At 40.9% G+C, this 23,038-nt stretch overlaps 1 protein-coding gene across 6 annotated transcripts in view; it reads left to right on the top strand.

The window, feature by feature from the left end:
- elmo1 (engulfment and cell motility 1 (ced-12 homolog, C. elegans)) overlaps nt 1-22,778 on the top strand; it is a 277,120-nt gene extending 254,342 nt beyond the window's left edge. For all 6 annotated transcript variants that reach the window (XM_041184319.1, XM_041184321.1, XM_041184320.1 and 3 more), the window contains 5 exons: nt 1,933-2,045; nt 6,081-6,188; nt 7,023-7,105; nt 13,600-13,677; nt 21,650-22,778. In XM_041184319.1, coding sequence (XP_041040253.1) covers nt 1,933-2,045; nt 6,081-6,188; nt 7,023-7,105; nt 13,600-13,677; nt 21,650-21,850 — 583 coding nt within the window. In that variant the 3' untranslated portion in view covers nt 21,851-22,778. The remainder of the gene's footprint in view (nt 1-1,932; nt 2,046-6,080; nt 6,189-7,022; nt 7,106-13,599; nt 13,678-21,649) is intronic.
- The last annotated feature ends 260 nt before the right edge of the window (nt 22,779-23,038 follow it).

Here is a 23,038-nt window from a genome sequence, read left to right as displayed (position 1 = left end):
TGAGATGAAATAAAATAAAGTTCTAAACATCTATTACAGCCTTCACTATATTAAAAAAATACTCCCAAGTCATGAGAGCCCATTCAAAACTTTTAAATTCCCTCAAGTACTTAATCTCCTTATGATGAACAGACTTGCATTCATAATGCCACGTCAAAGACAGCTAATCCTTTAATAGCCTCTTAGAGTTGTCGATCAATCTGTGAATTTAGGATCCTCTGCTGGAATAATCATAGGTTGCGAAAAGCAGCCAAGTATTAATAATGACATCATGATAGCCCTTAGAGTAATGTCAACAAACAACTATTGTAATTGCTACAGCAGATTTATTTTTATCTCTCAAGTGATACAGGCAGCCTTTTTTAATTTATAAAGGGCTGGGGATTTAAATAACCTCACAGTTTGAGTTTTTTTTCTAAACCTCTCACTGACCCAGGCAGGCTTTTTAAAATTTTTTAACGGACTGAGGATTTGCATGATTTCACATCTGAACAGTTCTACAGACCTTCTCCACCCTTCAAGAGCAACTATGTCTACGCCAAAATTTCATCACAGCCATACTACCTGTTAAGACCCTTGCTACAACAAATATGGAGTGCGTTTGAACTTGGCACTGTTCGTTCGGGTTTCCCTGGTGTGAGGCACACCCTGCCCCTTTCCCCTACTGGCAAAAATTGGACCTGTTGGAAAATGGGGGGAAATTCATGTTCCTCCTGCTATTTTGGAAAGCTGAAGATTCAGGCCATATGGGCAAATCACATCCACTGTAAGTGGTGAGCCACATGTAGGATTGCATTTGAAGTTTTTCACACAAGAAGTTCTAAGACTTGACCAGTTGAGTAAAATATGATAACCCATTGGTCTTTTATTTTCAGGATTTGAAATTTTAATCTCAAGGTAAGTCTCCCTTACCTGCTAATGGCTTGTGAGAGAATAGCAGATCTCTCACCTGGGAAATGACATGGAGAGGGAACAAAATCATTCTAAAAGGGCAGGAGAAAAAAAATCAAAATGTTGCATAAAATGAATTTGCCACATTGTAAATTAAACCTGTGTTGGTTAAACCTGATGTCTGTAAATATGTTCGAATTAGTATGAAATCGGCTTCCAAATTAAGACTGTGAAGGTGTCAGGATTTATGTTGAATTGCCAGATGTGAATCTACATTCTGGTTTGCACAGATTACCGTGTGGTAATAAATGTCAGTATGAAACACAGACTTTCATTGATTAAGGTTTTAAAAAGGATACCAAGTGGGATAATTGTAAGTAATTACCTGAGGAGCTCTGTTTGATTAGTACGTTGAATAGTTATATTTAGTGTGATTAAGTGCTCATCCAGAATTGTAACCCTTTCCTTAGGATTGCTTTGCAATCTTTTATTCTTTAAGTTTTGTTAAGAAATGTCTGGGGTAAATTAATGTACTCATCACTTTAAGGAATGTCAATGTGGGAAGAATGAAACAATTTTTCTTTGAATACGCAATTCCAATATCAGTTAATCCCAGGTCAAGTACAGCACAGAGACCAATGCAGAGTACAAATTGTTCCAACAATGTATTCAGGAACGGGTTAACAAAAGTCATTGGTATCTGTTCCCAAAGTCCCCTTAAAATATAAGGCCTCCACAGAAGACTCAGCATTTACTCAGGTTGCCATAAATTGAGGTACAAATGTTAATTAGCACCAAACAGAAATGAACTTTGGTTAGTTTTCTCAGTCTAGATCGTTGGAGAGCTACACTTGTTTCAGTTTTAATCCTATACGTTAATTCTCCACCACTTATATATTCACCACAACCCACCCACACCTCCCCAAATTCCCTTGTTCACTCATGTTCCCCCACCCACCCTATACAACATCCTCAAACAATCTCCACTCCTGCTTACAAGAGCATGGCTTAGTTTTTGACAATTGATCTTCCTGCCTGCAGAGAACTCAGAGAGAAGATTCAGCCTGAAATCCTGGAGTTGGTCAAGCAGCAGCGGCTGAACCGACTTTGTGAAGGAACCTGCTTCAGGAAGATCAGCAGCCGCCGGCGACAAGGTACTGAGCAGACAGATTCACTCAAAGCTTCACCTCTACTAGAATGAACAATTTAATTATATAGACATATTGGAAATGCAGTCTCTGTTCATTGGCATCACGATTAAATAGATCACTCCACATATCAAATGTCAGAGTAATTGAGCTCTCAATAACTGATGGAATGTTTTGAGTTAATTCATCCTTATCCTCCTAAGTTATACAATATAAAACTGTATATATTTCCATAGTTTTACACAGTATATCGTTTTTTATTTTTTCTGGGGATCTGAGTGACATTGTCAAAGTCAGATTTATTACCCATTTCTAGTTGCCCAAAGAAGGTAGGGTTGGGGCACCTTCTTGAACTGCTGGAGACTTTCTAATGATGGTGCTATCACAATGAGGCTAGATTGGGTGGATGGTGCATGACTTGAAGGTGATGCAGTTTCCAACAATAAGAGTTAAAGTGCTTGTGAACAGACCACATTTGCTTTTATTGCACATGTATTAAACCTTGAAGACATAGCATCGTGCCATATCTCTGGAAGGCTGGCCTGTCCTCACAAAGCAATGTTGCATATACTCAGGAGCTAAAACCAAGAACAACATGCATTTATATAGCACCTTTAACATAATGAAACATCCCAAGGTCCTTCCTGAGAACATTATCAAACAAATTGACACCATACCAAAGAAAGAAATATTAGGACAGGTGAAAGGAAGCTTAGTCAAACAGTAGGTTTTAAAAATCGTCTTAAAAGAGGAGTGCGTGCAGAGGCAGAGAGCTATAGAAAGAGGAATTAAGAGTTTAGGGGCCGGATGGCTGAAGGCACAATTGCCAATGTCCTGAGTTGGAAGAATGTAAAGGTCTTGGAAACTTGTTGGAGATTACAGGCATAGGTAGGGGTGAGGCCACAGAAGGATTTGAGCATAGTATGAACATTTTAACATAAAAGTATTGCTGGGCTGGGAGCCCATATAGGTCAGTGAACATCGGGGTGAATGGTATTTGATGTGAGTTAGAAAAGAGCAGCAGCAGGCTTTTGGATAAGCAAAAGTTTATAGAACGTGGAAGATGGGAAGTCAGCCAGGGAAGAATTGGAATAGTCAAGTCTGGAGATAACAAAAGCATCAAAGTGAGTTTCAACAGCAGGTGGACTGAGGCATGGATGGAGATGGGCAATATTATGGAGGTAGAAGTAAGCGTCTTGGTAATGGAGATGATGATGTCTTAGAAACTCAGCTTAAGGTCAAATAGATTGAAACATGAGACTACAGACAGTCTGGTTCAGCTGGAGATAAGTGGCAGAGGAGGGGGACAAAATTTGGAGCTAGGGAATGGAGCTTAGGCAGGGACCAAAGACAGGATTCTATCTTCTGGATTGGGAAACGGAGGTCATGACCATTTTCGGATCACAAACCCACCCCCTCAGGGGAAACAGCCACTGGCCCCCTTTTTCACAGGGCAGGCAGGCCCTTGGAGCTAATGAGTCAATCAGAGGCCTTCTGGCTTGAAAGGAGCAGCAGGCTGCAATAGAAGATAAGTAAGGGAGAGGGCTCTTCAAAATGGAAGTGCCCTCTCTCCCACTTTTTAAACTTAAATTACAAATGGACTTTGCAGCTATGCCACAACCATGGTGGGTGACCCGCTCTACATGGCCCCCTAAAGCTGCTCGTGCACCAAGGCAGGAAAGGAGGGCCTCTAGGCCTGGCTGGTGCACTGCCCCCACCACACCCCCTCCCCAGGACACCATCTCCAGGAACCTAAACTGACCCCGTCGCCTGCAGGGATCTGGAAAATCCCAGACTCCCTCCTTTTATTGGCCTCAATAGACTTTTAATGCAAAGATAGTGGAGGAATCAAGAGAGGTTGTGTTGGTGATGTAGAGCTGAGTGTCCTCAGCATACATGTGAAACCTGATGTCACACTATCAAATGACATCACTGAGGGGCAGAAATAGGAGAGAGGCAAGTATAGATCCTTTTTGCACTCCAAAAGAATCATTGCGGTATTTGGGAAGAGAAGCCATTGTATGCCATTCTCTGGCTATGACTGGATAGATGAGATTGGAGCTAGACAGATGTTGAAGGTGTGGTCAACCATTCAAAGGCTACAGACTGGTTGAGATGGACGAGGAGGTATACTGCACCGCAATCACAGCCATAGGAACATAGGACTTAGGAGGAGGCCATTCAGCCCTTTGAGCCTGGTCCACCATTTGCTAAGATTATGGTTGATCTGATTATGGTCTCAACTCCACTTTCGTGTCTGCCTCCCACAACCCTTCACTCCTTTGTCTATCAAAAACCTGTCTAACTCTGCCTTCAATAAATTCAATGACCCTGCCTCTACTGCTTTCTGGGAAAGCGAATTCCACATGCCAATGGCCCTTTGAGAGAAAAAAATTCTCCTTATCTCAGTCTTAAAAGGGAGACCTCTTTTCTTAAAACTGTGTCGCCTAATTCTAGTCTCCCCCACAAGAGAAAACATTATCTACCCTATCAAGTCCCCTTAGGATCTTAAATGTTTCAATAAGATCCCCTTTTATTCTTCCAAATTCCAATAGGTATGGGTCTAACCTGTTCAACCTTTCTTCATAAGATAAGCCCTTCATTCCAGGAATGAGATGCGTGAACCTTCTCTGAACAGCTTCTAACGCAATTATATCCTTTTTCAAATAAGGAGACCAAAATTGTACAGTTACACAGGATGTCGTTTGTGACTATGATTAGGGCCGTTTCATTGCCATGGCAAGGATAGAATCCTGATCATAGAGGGTCAAACACGGATTTGCGAGAAAGATGGGCGTAGATTTGAGAGGTGTCAACATATTCAAGGATTTAGGAGCAGTAAAATTCTATTGTGTGCCTATCTCCATCCTTTTATACTGGACAACTTTGGGCCTTATTGAAATGAAGTGAAATAGAATAGAATTGAATTTGATACTGAAACCTAATTTTTTTTGTTCTGCTCCGATTCACATAACCACTCAAGTATTAAATTTCTTCGTCAGTTTTGTCAACATTCAGACCTTGAGATTGGTAACAGGCATGCAGTCAATGCTGTGATGGTTGAAAATGGTGTGAAATTATAGTGCGCGGTGACTCTGGGCATCAGGCTTCAGTCCATATTGCACACGTATCAATTGATGCTGGTTAGTTTTGGTGCCAGTGTTCGAAGGCGAGGTTCAAAGCCATTAGAAATGTGTTGCAAGTCAATGAGTTATGACCTCCAATTGTACTTCAGAACTTATCAAGTAATGAGGAATTTGTGTTGCATTTGCTGTCAATTCTACATTCTCCTCTTCTTGATTTTGATGGGTTTCTTTGCATCAGTAGAATACAATAGAAAGCTAGTGCCATCAGCAGAACAGGACGAATTTGCTCTCTTTAACTGTACATGTACTAAAACTTGAACAAAACATAGGAGATTAACATAGCTTCTACACAAAGATGGAATGCAAGTTTGTGATGAGATAGGTGGAAACTGGACAGCTTCTGTCTCATGATCAGTTCAGGCTTTGCATTGTATTTACTCTATATTCCTGGTGTTGAAGGAACATGAGACATTTTACTACATTGAAGACGCTATAAAAATGCCAGTTCTTGTTTTGTTTTGATGGTATACCATATACATTGTTCAATGCACATATTATAGACTGACAGGAGGAACCTTACAAAGTGGCTTACAACTGACTCCAGGGTCTGAGTGAGTGATCAGTCTTTGGATGGATTGCTGTGGCTAACTCTTGTTTTTCATGCACCAATTCCAGAGTGAAACAAGATCCACACGTTGTTGAGCTGGCACATTCTCCTCCTGTGTAGTGTCAGTGCCAGGTAGCAAGGGCATTCCAACAAGAAGGGGAAATCAGACTTTGGAAGATTTCTGTTGATTCAGCCTCTGTAAATCTGTCATTATATTTGACCTGGATTGAAGTGTTATCTGTATCAGTTCCACTTTGTTAAAAATTATATGTTTTGCACAAGTGTTTAAAATCAAAACAATGAGTTTTTAAAGTAATGCTGGAAGTGCCAAAATTATTAATTTTACAGACAAATTCTGGTACTGCCGCCTTTCGCCAAACCACAAAGTCCTGCACTATGGAGACCAGGACGAGAGCCCTCAGGGAGAGGTGCCACATGAATCTTTGCAGGACAAGTGTAAGTGCTGCCTCTAACAGAATAACATCAACTATTCTTACAGCACTTTGCAGCTTGCATGCTTTTCAATACACGCGATCAACACAGGTAGCATTCTTACTGTAGACAGTGCTTTCAGGGCTAAATATTCTTTTGTCATAAATGAGAAAAATTGCTTTGCAGCACAAAAGTAATCTGGCGGCACATAAATGCGCGTCCCGTCCCCCATCCCCCGCCCCACCCTGTATTTGTGGAGTATGAGGACACTGCATTAATATAGCGCTAGCAACCTGCCTGACTTCATATTACAGAACTGATGCCACACAGGAGTTCATGTATAACTGAATCAAGCTTTTAAAAAGATGTTGCATAACTGCTTTTAGGGGCAAATATAGTCCATTGTTTTTTTCTCAGAACAACTGAGATCAGGGAGAAACCTGCTACACATTCCCAGTGCAGTGCTACACACTTTTAGTATTTTCATCTGTCAATCCAGAAAATTGTAGAGTATGTACGTTCAGTCCTCGGCTATGTGCTCCTAATTGGTGAGGCTAAGAGCACGAATGAAAGAGGGAAATTTTACCCTATCCTTTTTAAAATGTTTCAAACTATTGTCACAAATGATGACTCTAAAGCTAATGCTTAGAACAGTACTTCTCAATGCAACATTGTATTGTAACTATGTCCATAAGGTTAGATGAAGTAGGGTGGAAAGAGGCTTGTGTGGAATGTGAGCTGCCATACAGACCTGTTAAGTCAAATGGCCTGTTGATGTGCTGTAAATGTTAGGCAATTTAATGTATCTTGTGACAGGAGCAGTAACTGCGTGTTGAGAATTTCTTTTTTTAAAAACAGTGCCTGTGGCCGATATCAAAGCTATCGTGACAGGAAAGGATTGTCCACACATGAAGGAAAAGGGTGCACTTAAACAAAATAAGGTAACCATTTACAGTAAACTTCAAAAAGATTCCACTTTTATGCCAAGATAAATTTTTTGAGCTATGGTAGTCTTAAGTGAACGTAAGATAACATGTATCTTAAGAGTATTATAACACTTGTCTTTTGAATGAGACATTAAACCAAGGCCCCACCCACCCTCTCAGGTAGGCATAAAAATCCCACTGTACTATTTGAAGAAGAGCAAGAGAGTTCTGGGGTTTCTTGGTCTACATTTATCCCTCAGCCAAGACCTAAAATGCATGATATGTTTATTTATTTTGTGACTGTTTATGGGACTTTGCTGTGTGCATATTGGCCACCACTTTTACAACAGTAACTACACTCTTAAGAGTACTTCATTGCCCCATAGCGCTTTGGGAAGTCACGAGGTCATAAAAGGCACTATATAAATGCAAGTCTTTCTTCACTTAGTTTTTGTCATTCACTTCATGCAGCGGAGGAAAATCTTATTTTTCTCATTTTTGTCAAGTTTGAAAATGGTGCACTTTATTTTCCTGTCTAACATGTTTAGAACTACTGATGTAGTGACTGATTACATAGGATATACAACACAGAAACAGGCCATTCAGCCCAACCAGTCCATGCCAGCGTTTATGCTCCATTCAAGCCTCCTCCCATCTTTCCTCATCTAAATCTATCATCGTTACCATCCATTCCCTTCCCCTCACATGCTTTTCTAGCTTCCCCCTAAATGCAGCTATACTGTTAACTTCTCTATTGTAGATCTCTGTAGTAGGGCATTTCCACATTCTCACCGTTCTTTGGGTAAAGATGTTACTTCTGAGCTCCCTATTGGATTTCTTGATGACTATCAGATAAGTGAAATTCTACTTTTATGGCATACTGGGATTTATACAGATGTTTTGTGAATCTTATTCTGTCATTCCGTGAATGCCACAAATTAGTGGCCTTGAATAGCATAATTTTACATTCTTAATAAAGGCCTGTCACCAAAATAAATAGGAATTAGGCAGAAGTGGGTGGGATAATGTTAATCTCTATACTGCTTGATTCTTTTTTTGTTATTGGGGTTCTGATTGTCAGGCACCCATGTTCAAGGCATCAATGCATTGTGGTTTTGCCCATTAAAACCAATGGGAGTTCAAGGGCATTAGAAACAAGCTGGAACTTGTTGCTCCTCTGCAAAGTGGTACACTTAGGTTTCTGCACTCATTAATATTAATTATGTGGAGATTGAAGAAGAGTTCAGTGCAAATGTTATGTTGAGCGGTACTCTTATTTATCTGACTACCATTCCCATTGTCATCTTATTGAAATTCCATCATTGCATTCCTCCCAGTGGAATCATAAGAATTTACTTAAACTGCAGCAATAATGATACTTTGTGCAGCAATTTTGTGCAGGATATTGGCAACCTGCTCAAGTCATGCAAAAGCAACTTCATATGCATAATTTAAGAAAGTAAAAAGGCATGAATTTGCCCTTATACAACACCTTTCACAATCTCAGATCATCCCAGGGTGTTTACAGTCAATAAACTAGGGCAATCAATTTGCGCACAGCAAGCTCCCACTAACAGCAATGTGATAATGAGCAAATAGGCTGTTTAAGTGATGTATGCTGCAGGATTTATTGGCCCGGACACCAGACAGAAGACCCATGCTTTTCTTCAAGTTACTGCCACGAGATCTTTTACCTCCATTTGAAAGGTTAAACAGATCTTCAGTTTAATATCTTGTCCGAAAGTACTCCCTCAGTACTGCATTGGCAGTGTCAGCATAGGTTATGTGCTCAAGTCTCTGGAGTGGGACTTGAATCCACAATTTGCTAACTTCAAGTCGACAGTGCTGCCACTAAGCCACAGTAACTCATTACCATTCAATATAAAGGCACACTGTTGTGCACGTCACCACCTAAAGGGAGTCCATATATAGAAATTGATGAATTTGATCACATCAAGCACAGATGACATTTGCTGGCAATTCTTTCAGCTGGGAAACAAGACGCTTTTCATCAGATGATGCAAGAACGGCTCTGCAGCTGAATTGTTCCGCCATATTCCTTAATTTTAAGGGAAACTTTAATCTCTCACACTGAGCAGGAAACCCATGGGATCATGTGGACCTAGTGTGGACTACTAGTATGGAATACTGTGGACAGTACTACACACCATCCAATATTGAATTCACTGAAGAGCAAAATCGGGTAGCATGTAAAACCAACATTGCGCCTGATCAGTTAAAATTGCCCTCAGTGAAGGGGAACAGGTTGCACACTTGCTGCTTCAGCTGAACACTGGTGTAGGAGGCAAAAAAAGAACTTGGAAAACGGGGGAGGAAAATAAATGCTAAAATTCTGTTCCATCATATTTGGCATTCGTGACAAAATAACTTGTTACTACACCCAATCCCTACATTCTTCCTCTTCACAGCTTCGTTCTAGAATTTTAGTTCACTCTTTACCTTGAATTAGATGGTGAGGGACGTCCATGGGCAGAATTTTTTGCTTGGCGTGCAAGTGCACACCCGACCCGCTCGAGTGTGAAATAGCACGTGGTGACATCGGGCAAGCATCCCGACATCATCGCACACTCGCATGATATTTCGCTCGGCAGGTGCGTGCAATAGTCAGAAGCGTACCCGCCGACAATTAAGAGGCCTATTAAGGCCATTAAAGTAGTAATTAGCTGAGATTTTTTCATTGCACGGGCGGGATGAGGTTTCCATTATTAATTTTTTAAAAATAAAAATGTTTGGACAGAATTTTCATCATCCCTATGTTCTGGTGACTGATTCAGATGCATGGGCATTTTTCCCAGTTTTTAAAAATCTTTATTTTTTTTGCATTTAAATTCTTCAGCTCCCTGAGGCAGCTCTCGGCCTTCAGGGAGCTTTCATTTCGTGCTCCCCCTACGTCTGCGCTGACATCAGCGCTCATCTTCCTCCCTGCCCCACCCTGGCAGCGCTGAGCCTTTCAATGCGCCTTTCACACTGGTTGACCAATTAATGGCCAGCCAGCGTGAAATTGCGATCGAGGGCATATCACGGCCGGGGGGTCCGTTCTCGGGCTCTCCAATCGCAGGAGCCCGCCGAACTAAAAATCCTGCCCCATGATACAGTAATAATGATCCAGTAATCTGGGTTGAATGCCACGCGTGGGTCTCTGCCTGCTGTATTTTCTGTCACCCACATTCCTTCATTACAATTCCCAAGCTGTTAAATAAGCTCAAAAATTGACTTGCTTGATTCAGTGTGACAGCTGCCGTGTTGGATTTTTCCCCCAAAGGTGATGAATCCCGGACTGAGATTGTGCTGTCACGCTGAGTACAGACAGGGGATTGGAATGAAAATCCTTTGAATGTGTGGAGAGTGCACATGAACAGCTACAGTTTAGGGAACAATGCCTCTTGAATACTAAAGAGATGAAGGGATGTTGCAACTTTTAGAAACCAACGCTAATTGACGGGTTTTATTTGTATGGTGAAGATAGAATTGGGTACAGTAGCGTAGTATCGTAAATCCAGAGGCCTGGACTAACCATCCAGAAATTGTGAATTATAATTCCACCTGGGCAGTTTAAGAATTTGGAAATAAAATACTTGTATCAGTCAAAGCGACCTGAAGGGTTGTGAAAACCCAACCAGTTCGCTAATGTCCTTTGGGGAAGGAAACCTGCCATATCCTTACATGCTCTGACCTACATGTGATTCCAGTCCTGCACCAACATGGGTGCCTCTTAAACTGCCCTCTGAAGTGGATGAGCAAGCTACTCAGTCAAGCCAACTAGGGATGGGCAATAAAGGCAGCCTTTGCCAGATGGTGGCCACATTAAGGGAAGGGGTTTAAAGAGAGAGCTATAGCAAATAGACCAAGGCAGATGAAGTCTCTGTCACTGATGGTGGAATGACTGGAAACATAGATGCATAAAAGTCCAGAATAAGGAGAACAGTAGGTGTGGGAGCTAATATAGACTGAAGGCTGTTGCAGAGATGAGTTGAGACATTTGGTCAATATGATCACCTAGTCTGGTTTTGATCACCATTTTTCTCCCGAATTTATTCTTTCCCTCAATAACTCTTGTTTTTTTTTCGTTTGTCCCAGGAGTTTACATGAATGCAGTTGGTGAAGAGGATTGGGGGGGAAGGAGGTGGGAACTGTCTAGTTGCAATGGCACCACAAAAATAGGGCAGGCAAAATAGACCATCTGGTCTTTTCCTGCTCATCATTTTTGCCCTTTATTATAAGACATTGGCTGTGGAGATATTCAAAGATGAAGGAGCATGGATAGTCAGGGAGCCATTGTACACTAGTAAGGTCGGAGTGATGGTGAGTGAGACTAAATGCGGGCCAGGGTATGGGCCATTGAGTTCTGGACAAATTAGGATTTATACAAAACAGGGGACAGAATACCTAAAACATTATCCCTGGAGCTGCATATCTGTTTAACATGACTGACGTGACCGCTATATCTCACTGCTGCTGTTGGGCTTTCTCTCAGCACATGTAGAGTGCTAGGGTGTAATAGAGGTGATCTCTCTCGATGTGATGATGACAGTTTCTGTCCAATTTGGAGAGGTGGTGTAGGAGGTGCAAGAAAGAATGAAAGAAAGTGGGACTCTTCTACACTCTCTACTTCAGAGGCATTTCCATCAAGAGATAACTACTGACCACAAATGATTTCTTTTTAAATCAATTGCAAAAATAAACACATTTAAAGCAGTCACTTTGGGCAGAATCTTCCGGTTGGCGTGCGGGGGCGGGCCTGACACACCGTGCGTAAAATGATGTGTGATGACGTCAGGCATGCGTCCCGACATCGTTGCGTGCCATCGCAATATTTTGTTCAGTGGGCGCGCACCTGTGTCAGCTGCGTGCCCACCGAAATGCTAAGGGTCCTTTAAGGCCATTAAGAGATTATTTAAAGTACCTAAGAATGTGTTGACAGGCAGGCGAAAAGCCCAAGCGGCCTTCACATTTTTCCGGAAACCTCATCCACAGGCGGGATGAGGTTTCCTGAAGCTTTTATGAAATAAATAAATTTTCCCACCTTTACAAACATGTCCCAACTCATGTGACAGAGTCACATGAGGGGACATGTTTGAATAAATTTTTAAACCCGACTCTCCCTCCTCGTCCCGTCTGCACAGGTAGCGCTGAGTGCTACCGGCTGTACATTACGCTTGGCGGGCCTTAATTAGCCCAGCTCCCCACCCCCTCCCACCCAGCCCACCCGCCATAGGAAAAATCCAGGTCTTGAAGATTCTGTATATTAAAAAGAACTTTCACTGGAGTTGAGTATCCAACCCAGAGAAGGCGGGAGTTGGGGGAAAATCCATCTCATTTCAATCAGACCGCTTCATTATTGAAACATTGGTACTGACAGCAACAGACGGAGATAGTAATCACTTGTGACATTGACTCATCAGCAAAAAAAAAGAGAAACTTGCCATTTCTCCAAAGCAGTATAAAACAGATACCTCTGAACACGTTAACTTATGCTCAGGAGACCAGCCCTGTTCAGCTGCTGGTAAAGGCTGAAGATTTGTAGGTCTTCTGCTTGAGAAAGCAGCGTATGTCGACAATGTTGTGGATCAGATTGAGCTGCATCCAAAGTGTTGTCCGCTCCCTGCCCTCTCTGATTTGAACCCATTTCGAATTGCTCCACAACACTAAGTGCTCCACTGCAGGCTTCTGAATGCAAGCGATATCCTGGGCTGGTTACCAATTAAACAACATAAGTACCTGTGAGAAAGCCAATAATCATATTTACGTGGACACCAAATTGAGCATTTCTGATCAGCATGCATAATATATTTAAAATGCAGCTAATAATTTTGGCACTTATTCTCTAAGCACAGATTCTGTTCTTTGCCTCAGTTCGTCTTGTTTCCAGGAAGTAAATTAGTTTTGGCGGTTGTCATTTTTTTTCATTTATTCCTGGGATATGGGCATCTCTGGCAAGGCCAACATTTATTGCCTAACCTTAGAATCCACCAAGATTGCCTACTTCCACCTGTTGCACTATCCTATTTTACTACTTCCTCAGCTCATCTGCTGCTGAAATCTCACTGATGCCTTTGTTACCGCTAGACTTGACTTCCCACAATACATTCTCCTTAAACTTGAGCTCATCCAAAACACTGCTGCCCCCACCATAACTCACACCAAGTTCCATTCACCCATTTACTCCTGGTGTGCCAACACATCAAATTTAAAATTTTCATCCTTGTTTTCAAATGCCTCCAGGGTCGCTCCCCTCCCCTGTACCCTCCTGCAGCCCTCTGAGATCGTTATGTTCCTCCAATTCTGGCCTGTGATGCATCACCAGTTTATATTAAACTGTGTTTAAGCTGCTATATAAATACAAGTTGTTGTTGTTGAATTTAACACACAAAATAAATTTTGTGAAGCAGTTGTGATTTGGACATGAGCTGATGAAATAGGATGGCCTCTTCCCCTGTACATGATGCCCTTTGTTTGACTGATTGCTCATGTTGTTCTGGTCTCCATAGGAGGTGTTAGAACTCGCTTTCTCTATCCTGTACGACCCAGATGATTCCTTGAATTTCATCGCTCCTGACAAGCATGAAGTAAGTGCAACACCTCCCTTCCATTAATGTTATTTTTAAATTGCTTTCTCAATAGTTTTGTACTTCATGGGGAAACTGTTGCAAGCTTTGAAGAATTATCCATTAATGTATTATTTAACGGTACTTCACAAAAAAAAGCCATGAATATTTTTGAATGAGAAACTGGCTGTCACAATTCTTTCAAATACAATAAAATAAAGTCAATACTTTATATAGTTAATGTGTTTAGTATTTTCTCTGCATATATCATTTATAAATTTGCAGATATTAATGACTTCATTATATTTGCTTCATATTCTTAAGGATTGTAATTTGCATTTATATCAGACACTGTGCTTGTGACTGAGTAGGCTTGGAGAAAGATAAGGTAGAGGAAAACAGACAAAATGGCAATACAGTTCTTGATGATAATTCATGATACTTGCTTCTCTATTATTGTCCTTATTGTCAACATGTAACCCCTTTCTACTTGGGAGATCAGAAGTGTTAAGACTGTGGACTTCTCAACTGAAAAATAATTTTTTTTAAAAATCCATCCTTATTGCCCATTTAATAGCCTTCTCTCTAGGTCTACCTTGACCAGTGCCCCCATTTTGCCTGCAGGATAACTCACAGTTAAACGTGTGCTATATCTCTCAGCAGTGCTGCTTGGCGGTCACTCAGCCTGTCATGATCCAGCTGGATGTGTGGATAAACCTATGCAGCTCAGGAGGTGCAAGAAATGATTCAAAATGTTCCACAAAAATACATTCCGTTAAAAAACAAAAACTCAGTAAGAAAGATCCATCCATAGCTTATTAGGGAAATTAAAGATTGTGTTAAGTTAAAAGAAGAGTCATGTAATATTGTGAAGAATATTAGTAAGCCTGAAGGTTGGGAGAGTTTTAAAAAGGGCAGCTAAAAGTTTGATGAAAAGGGAAAAAAATAGAATGAAAATAAACTAACCAGGAATATAAAATCAAATTGTAAGAGATTTTACAAGTATATGAAATTGAAGAGGGCAGCTAAGTCCCTTAGAGGCAGAGATGGGGAGAAATTATCATGGGAAATTAAGAAATGGCAGAGACTTTGAACAAATACTTTTTGTGTCTGTCTTCATCATCGAAGACACAAGTCACATATCAGAAATACAGGGTAACCAAGGAGCTATTAAGAGTGAGGAACTTAAAATAATTTGTATCAGCAGAGAAAAAGAATTCAAGAAATTTAAGGTACTGAAAGCTGACAAATTCTAGGACCTGATGGAGTACCTCCATGGGTTCTAAAAGAGATAGCTGCAGAGATCGTGGATGCAGTGATTACGATTTTCCAGAATTCCCTAGATTATAGAACGGTCCCAGCAGATCTAAAGTTAGCAAACGTAACACCATTATTCATGAAAGAAGGGAAACAGAAACAGGAAACTCAGGCCAGTTAGCCTGACATTGGTCATTGAAAAAATGCTGGAAGCTATTATTAAGGCAAGTCTTAACTATACACTTAGAAAAGCATAGTATGAGGAGTCAACATGATTTTACAAAAGGGAAATCATCCTTAAACAAATTTACTTGAGTTTTTTGAGGACGTAACTGGTAGGGTAGATGCAGGGAAGCCAGCAGATGTGGTATAGTTGGATTTCCAAAAGACATTCAATAAGGTGCCACACAAAAAGTTAATAGATAAGATAAGGGCTCATGGAGTTAGGGGTAATATATTAGCATGGACGGAGGATTGGTTAATAGACTGGAAACAGGAATAGGGATAAATGGGGCATTTTTCAATTGGCAGGTTGATAAGGAGTCAATCATTTAGGACTGAAAAGAGGAGAAATTTCTTCACTCAGAGGGTTGTGCATCTTTGGAATTCTCTACCCCAGAGGATTGTGGATACTCCATCTTTGAGTATATTCATATAGATATCTTTTTAGTCTGTCAAGGAGTTGGAGAGATAGCGACATTGGCCAGAAAAGTGGGGTTGAGGTAGAAGATCAGCTGTGATCGTATTAAATGGTGGTGCGAGGTCGAGCGATCATATGGCCTACTCCTGCACCTACTACTTACGTAACAAAGTTCAACTAGTGACCAAGGCGAATCGTCTTGAACGGTGGTCAGTCTTGGGTCTGGATTGCACAAGTTTTTTGCTGTTAGTCAAGCTTTCTGATGCATGAGCTTACTGGGATGTAAACTGATATGTGTAAGAACAGTAGGCCCAGTGTAAAATTTGCCTTAAGGAGTCTCACAAGAAGCATATACAAGGCATGTTAAATATTGCCTCTCCTTTAGTAATGAAACCCAGTCAGGATCTGCTTGGGCATCTCTAATTTGCCTGATCTTTCACAATGTCCTGTGAAGGGTGAGTGTAAACTGTACAGGAACTCTGATCATAGATAACCCTGCAAGCAGTTTTTTTGCATAAACTAAACAGCACATGCATCATTTTTAGTGTATTTGTTTGAATTTACAGCTCTGAATAAATTATGCCTAAAACCAATACAATTCAGCATGACAAATACCAGAACATTAATTCTAAATAACTGAACTTAACACTGCAGCAAAACAGAATCAGCAGGTTACATAGTGAACTAAGTCCGCAGTAGCACTTTTCCTTTGAACAGATGAAGCTAATGAGTGAGGTATACTGAATTGAGAATAGCAATCGTCTTCAACTGAACTCAAAGAACAAATGATATCGTAAGGACACTTCTGTATTTAAAAGAACACCTGTAATGTGATGTGATTAATTCTGATATCCTTTTCCATGTCTCTTCATTTTTATTTTTGTTAAAATATTGTCTTTAATCAGTAAGCAGGAATAATATCATGAATTACTGAATTCAGCAGTGTGAGGAAGCCAAGCTAACCCCCATAGATTCTGTCATGAACTCAGAATGTATTAGTAATCTCACTGTGTCATTTGCAAGTACTAATCCATCTCCATCATACTATTAGCCTCCCAGTTACCAGTACCCATAAAGATGCCATCGGCACTCACTATTTAAAATATCACAAGTAACCCAAACAAAAATAGTGCCAACAATTGTAGTTTAAGTTATGTTTCTTTTTGAAAGCAGTACTGTTATGACCAATGCAGTTGGTAAAGCGGAGTTATTTAAAAATCCCAGAGGGAAACTTTAAACAACTGTCATAATCTATAATTTTAAATGTTATGTTTGAGATGTGACTCTAAATTCAGTAATCAAGGTTTTACATTAAATTAAAATAAATTAAATATTTTATTCATTTACACGGGTCAATATATATATGCATATGGCTTCAAATTACTCCTATCATAACTTTTAAACAAATTCCCAAACTAATCTCCATTAAGGCAACAGCAACCCATAGACTTAACCAGACGCCAGGCAAAGCATTTTCACCTTATGAATTCAAAATGAGATTCTTTTCATTTTGGTTCCTGTGGAGACAGTTGGAGGCTTACAGCTGCCTTTTGATCTCACATTGCCTCTGCCCTGCACACCCGAAGACTGCTGAAGTTATACCTATCACCATCCACTGACTGTAAATTCTCATTGTATCACTAGCCTCTTCTAACAATAAAATCTCTTTCATAGTACCAATTTTATTAGTAATATAAACATATGGCTTGGTATCTGCTAAATAGGCACTGTTTTCACCCCACTTCTTGAATGCTCTGTTCAAAAAATGCAAATGCAGGCTATGTCTCTTACATATCAAAACTAATACACATCAAAGCACCCAGACTAGCTGGCTTTAATCCAATTAAGACACACCCATAGACTAAACCTCTATTTTAAAAGAAAAATATTTTCCAGTAATATATACGTTAATAGTTTCATGACAGTACATACACGGAGGATAATTTTAACCCCTAAAATGGCTGGGTTGGTATTGTGTGAGAAGTAAAAATTTTAGAAGTCTCAAACCTGACCCCAACCTGCCTCCAAAACGTCCACTTCTGATTTTAACAGAGGTGGCATAGAGGGTCAGCAGCCAACCATAGGATTACATAGGAGATACAGCACAGAAACAGGCGATTTGGCCCAACCAGTCTATGCCCTCAAGCCTTTTCTTATCTAAATCCATCACTGTAATCATCTGTTCCCTTCTTTCTCCAAGTCCCAGGAGGCAGTGAAACTTCCAAAACATGCATGTAAACCCAGCCTTCCAGGTTTCCAAACTGAAACTTACCATCCCGCCCTCTACACACTGCTCCGAAAACCAGCTCCTGCCAGTGTCAGAGCTTTGGAATCCCTTTTTAAGATAACGATTCTAATCCCTCATTCTGACCTTTCTGAAGCATTACCTGTGGTGATCTATCCCAGTTAAGCCTCTTTCATTATGGAGGATCTCCATAAAACATCTCTGTCACTGACTTTACACTCAAGTATGCTTCCATATGCCTTTCCTGGACATTTTGTTGCCGTTATTTGTGGTACTGTATAAGTAAATTAGTGTAATCTCTCAGTGACCAAAAGTAACAATAGCTTAAAGCCAATAGGTTTTCTTTACAAAGCATTCTATCTACGCTGATTCTAAAACCAGAATTATAGCTTGCATCTCTGTCCGGTCGTAGCAGGTTATTCTCTGTCATGCGCCACATACAGCACTATCTTGGCAGAATTAGTAGGTCATCTACCTGGATTTCATTGCACTATTGAATTGTGCATGCATTTCCAACTTTTATAAGGCTCTCCAACCCTCCTCCCCCACCCCAACTTTAAATCAAAAAGATTCAAGAGTAAAAGTGATGATTCAAAGCTATAGTGAAAAATTCAAATGCATGATATAAAAATAATGCTACCTACCTCAGCTTAAATATATGTATCCTGATTTCAGCGATGACAGATAACTCTCAGGTAACTACATCGCTGATGGTTATCTGGCTCCTAACTCTTGGGGGTGAGCTACATACTCGGCCCATTCAAGTGAGACACTGTTCATATCAAAGCTAGGGTATATGTTATGCTGAGGCTCTCTAATAGGGGATTCCTCTTGAGGTTGAAAATTACTTTTCATGCTGTCTTAAAACAGAGTGACCGATGATCAGATGTAAATTCCACATTATTGAAAGTTTGGAGACTGCGGTTAGATTTTACAGCTGTGGCTCCCGCACAGGGGGCATGTTTTCGGCAACTGGTTGGGATGGGAGCGCATGGTATGGGGGCATGTAAAATAGGTCAGGTGGCTAGCCCACCACCTTCCTGCCCACCCCCGAGCTTATCCCCATAATACACTCGCGCCCACCCACCATATGTAAATAAATAATTAAAGGTCTATTAGGCTTGTTAGCCAGCCTATTGGCTTGGATAATATGCTGCCCTTGGCATAATACAGCTGATGTGGGCAAGCGGGCTGGAGTGCGCAGGCCATTTTTTATGACCTATGTGAAAAAAGGAGAGAAGGAAAGTGGGGGAACTTCATTCAGAAGATGCCATTTGTGCATCGGGGGCACACCCCCGGGGTGTCACCTCTCCTCTTCCGTCTGCGCCACTTGCCCTCCAAAACCCACTGCTGAACTCTGGCACTGCTGGGACAGCTGGAGCTGGCAACTAATCAGATTGGCTGGCAGTTCCCAAGGGCAGGACTTCATCCCACTGAGGGGCGGAAGTCCCACTCTCAAGCACTTTAGTCCGACCACAGAATGTTATGGCTGCAGGGCAGGTTATTCTGGGCATGCATGGCTTCTGGCCAGTTTTCCTACCAGGGTGGAGTGAGCAGCCCACCCCACCTGCAAAATGCAGCCCGGTGCCTTTCAACTTAGAAAATGATGCGAGGGGGCTCATGGCAGACGGAAAGTGGGAAGAGCACTAATTCTAAGTGGGATTCAATTTTGGCAATTGAAAGACTAACTTGCAAGTTATAACTTATTAATTCCACAAAATTATTTGGATGTCATGGACTAGCAGAACATCGTCATCACTATGTGGGAGCATCAGAGAAAGATCAAGCAGTTTGCTAATAAGAGAAGTGACACCACCTTGTTTACTTCCTATTGGCTGGTAAGCCTAGTATTATTGGAGGTCACAGAACCATATCCCTGCCCATCTCCTTATTGGTCCAAGACCCATGGAAGCCAGGGAAAGCAAGGAATAACTGAGTTAGATAAAAAAAGAAAGTCCTTTTATCCCTCCTAAAGGAGGGAAAATCTGTGAAATGGTTCATAACTAGAAAATAAAAAGCACTTAAATATGTGAAAAATTAGCTGTCTTATTTTTGGTTCATTATTCAATAACCATGAGTTCCATTTAAATGAGGTGCAGCCCTAACAAACAAGTAGCCTTGAACAAACACACATTGACACATTCATCATTATACCGACCAAATTATGCACTCACTGACTATTAATAAATCAGTAAACTCACTACCCAGGTCAAATTAATATTTGCAGTCAAATTTTGCTACAAGGAAATATATTGATCAATAATTGAGATGGACAGTAATTAGTTTCCATATTACAGAAATGATGCAAAGAAACTGCAAAAAGAAGATTTACAAGGGTGATACCGTAACTCTCAGGTTAAAACTATCAGTAAATATGGAATGGCCTGGGGCTTTCTCTAGAAAGGAGATGGTTGAGGGATGGTTCAACAGAGGTCTTTAAGATTCTGACAGGATTTGGTAGAATAGCAATAGAGAAAATGTTTCCACTGTGAGCAGTCCAAAACTAGGGATCATCAATATAAGATAGGGCAGTATTTTGACCCCAAGTTGGGTGGGGGTGGGAACGAGTAACACAGGTGGGGTGTGTACATTCAGCCGGCCTGCCAATTTGCAACCCCACTCTAGCCATGAGACAATTCTCGGAGGCTGGAATTGGGGTGGAATGACTGCCCACCTGCACATTGGAAATTTGGGCTATGGGCTCCATGTGGTGTTAGGAGCATTGGGACATGTCAGCTGCCTGGGGAGACCTCCTGGCAGCAGAGCAGGTAGTGCCCTAGGGTGACTTTGACCCCTGCCTTCTGGCCACAGCTGCAGCACAAGATGCCCTGTGGAAGGCTTTCCTTTCCATAACCCTGTAATGGTGATCCAAAAGTTGTGGCCAATTTTTATTTCAAAAGTCTTAAAAAGTGCTAAAAAGGAGCCTCAAGATGGAGGCGCATTCTCGCTCCCTTACCTGCAATGGCAGGCTGCAGCTCCTTGCGTCCTGGAGGGCTTCCTGTTGGCCCTATAGTTTGAGAGTCTGCCCAGCCTCCTTAATTGGACAGCAAGTACGTCATATGGTCAGTAACTGACCAATCCAGGCAAAATTAATGTCAGGTGACTGCTCCCGGCAAAGTGTGGGGTCAGAACTGCATTTGACCCCAAGTTGACCCAAAACAGAAAATCCTACTGATAGTCACCAAAATCCAATAAAGAGTTCAGGACAAACTTCTTTATCCAGGGTAATTAGAAAATGGAACTTGCTACCACATGGAGTGGTTGAGAAGAAAAGCTTAGAATCTAAGCATTAGACACCTTTAAGAAGAAGCTAGATAAATACTTGAGGGAGAAAGGAATAGAAGGATATGAAGGAAGTTAGGTGAAGGTGGGTGGGAGGAGGCTCATGTGGAGCACAAACACCAGCACAGACCAGTTGAACCAAATGGTCTTTCTCTGTTCTGTAAATTCTTGGTAAACTTTTTTTTTAGTTATCCTGCACCGATCTATCTTCCCATGAATAATACAACACTTTTAATATGGAATGACATTTTATTAATCAGCAAAACTAAAATTCCGAATGCTAAATAACTTCCGTCAGTGGGAATCAGCACAGACAATTGATGTATTTAGAATTGCATTATATTGAGAATTCTCGGCGATGCCAGCTACTGATTTGTGATGGAATGCAAGAAACGAGGTGGGGGTGACAGCACTGTGAATTTGGTGATTGTCTTGCCATTGATTCTGAAGCTTCTTTGTAGAACCCCTGACAGATCCATACTAAGAGTCATCATTGAAAAAGCAAGAAAATTAAGTCAATGAGTATAGGATGTTGAACGTTCTCAGCAACGTTCCTTTCTCTTTTCTAGTACTGCGTGTGGACAGATGGGCTGAACGCTCTGCTCGGGAAGGAGATGATGAGCGAGCTAACGAAGAACGACCTCGACACGCTCCTCAGCATGGAGATGAAGCTTCGCCTTCTCGACTTAGAGAATATTCAAATTCCAGAAGCCCCGCCTCCCATCCCCAAGGAGCCGAGCAACTACGACTTTGTTTACGACTGTAACTAAACAGGGCTGTGAGAAAAAACTGGAACCAGCAGTAACCCGAGCTGCCCTCTTCCCAAATTGTTCTATCTGCTGCCTATGTAACTTCCTGCTACTCTCTGGCCTCAATTAATCTTTAGCTAGACCAAATTGTTTTCTGATTTCTTGGGCATTACTTTGTGGAAAAATGTCTTGTGTTTCCGCATCACTGAAAGCAGTGATGTAGCCACAATGTTACCTCCACTGGGAGCTGGACCATCTCATGGTTAATATGACTTATCAGAGATCATACTTCTGCCAAAGCTTTGGTTGTGGCAGAACGTCATGAGATTGACCATCACTCTTTGTTACCAGAGTGGTGAAACGGATCACGGATACACTAAGAGAGGGCAGATCGTACATATTTTGTGTATGTGTGTGCATGTGCATGTGTCAGAAACAAATGGAAAATCAGCTTAGGTCCATTCAAGAAGCCAGAAATCAATTTGTTCTAGAGCTGTTAAAATCTCAAATTGCATTCCCTTTGAGATCTGACCCTTCAGCCTCATACTTTGCTTGATAGATAAAACATACATCATGATGCCAGTAACGCCATAGTTCATCAATATCTATCATACTTAAACAGAAAGAGTACATTTCTGTCAAACTAAACATATGGTCTTGTCTTTGACTCTATGTAGAGTAAGATATCTATATTGCATTAGTGGTGATTTGTGAAATACGCCAAACAGCCAGTATTATGTCAATGTTGTGTCATTATGATGTTGAGAAGAATTTACCAGGAAGCATTTTATATATGTAAAAAAAAAGTTTTACCATTTTTGATTTCTTACGTATATATTTAATGGAAAATGCACGTCTGTGTGTTGTGGAAATGTTCCTTTACAACATTGAAATATCTTGAGTAAATGTCCTTAAAATTATGCAGTTTACAATAAAAGAAGATTTATTACCAGAGTGTGGATTTATTCTCTCTTGCCACAAAATAAACAATTGAATTTCCTAGGATGCTGCATGTGCTGCAGTTTGTTGTTTTGGAAACACAAAGGTAGATTTTATATTTCAGATGCAGAGTTTTTTTGAAATCAGAATCACATCAGGCCCTGCAGGATTTTCCATCCATCCATTTAAATTTATAATATCCACCCTTAATGGTTAAACACAGTATGTATGCTCTTGTCTAGTTTCTGTACATCATCAGTGGTAGTCATC

This window comes from Carcharodon carcharias, chromosome 3 (assembly GCF_017639515.1).
Source record: "Carcharodon carcharias isolate sCarCar2 chromosome 3, sCarCar2.pri, whole genome shotgun sequence".
Lineage (NCBI taxonomy): Eukaryota > Metazoa > Chordata > Chondrichthyes > Lamniformes > Lamnidae > Carcharodon > Carcharodon carcharias.
Note: the sequence above shows the minus strand (reverse complement) of the source record. Positions and strands in the feature narration are given on the sequence as shown.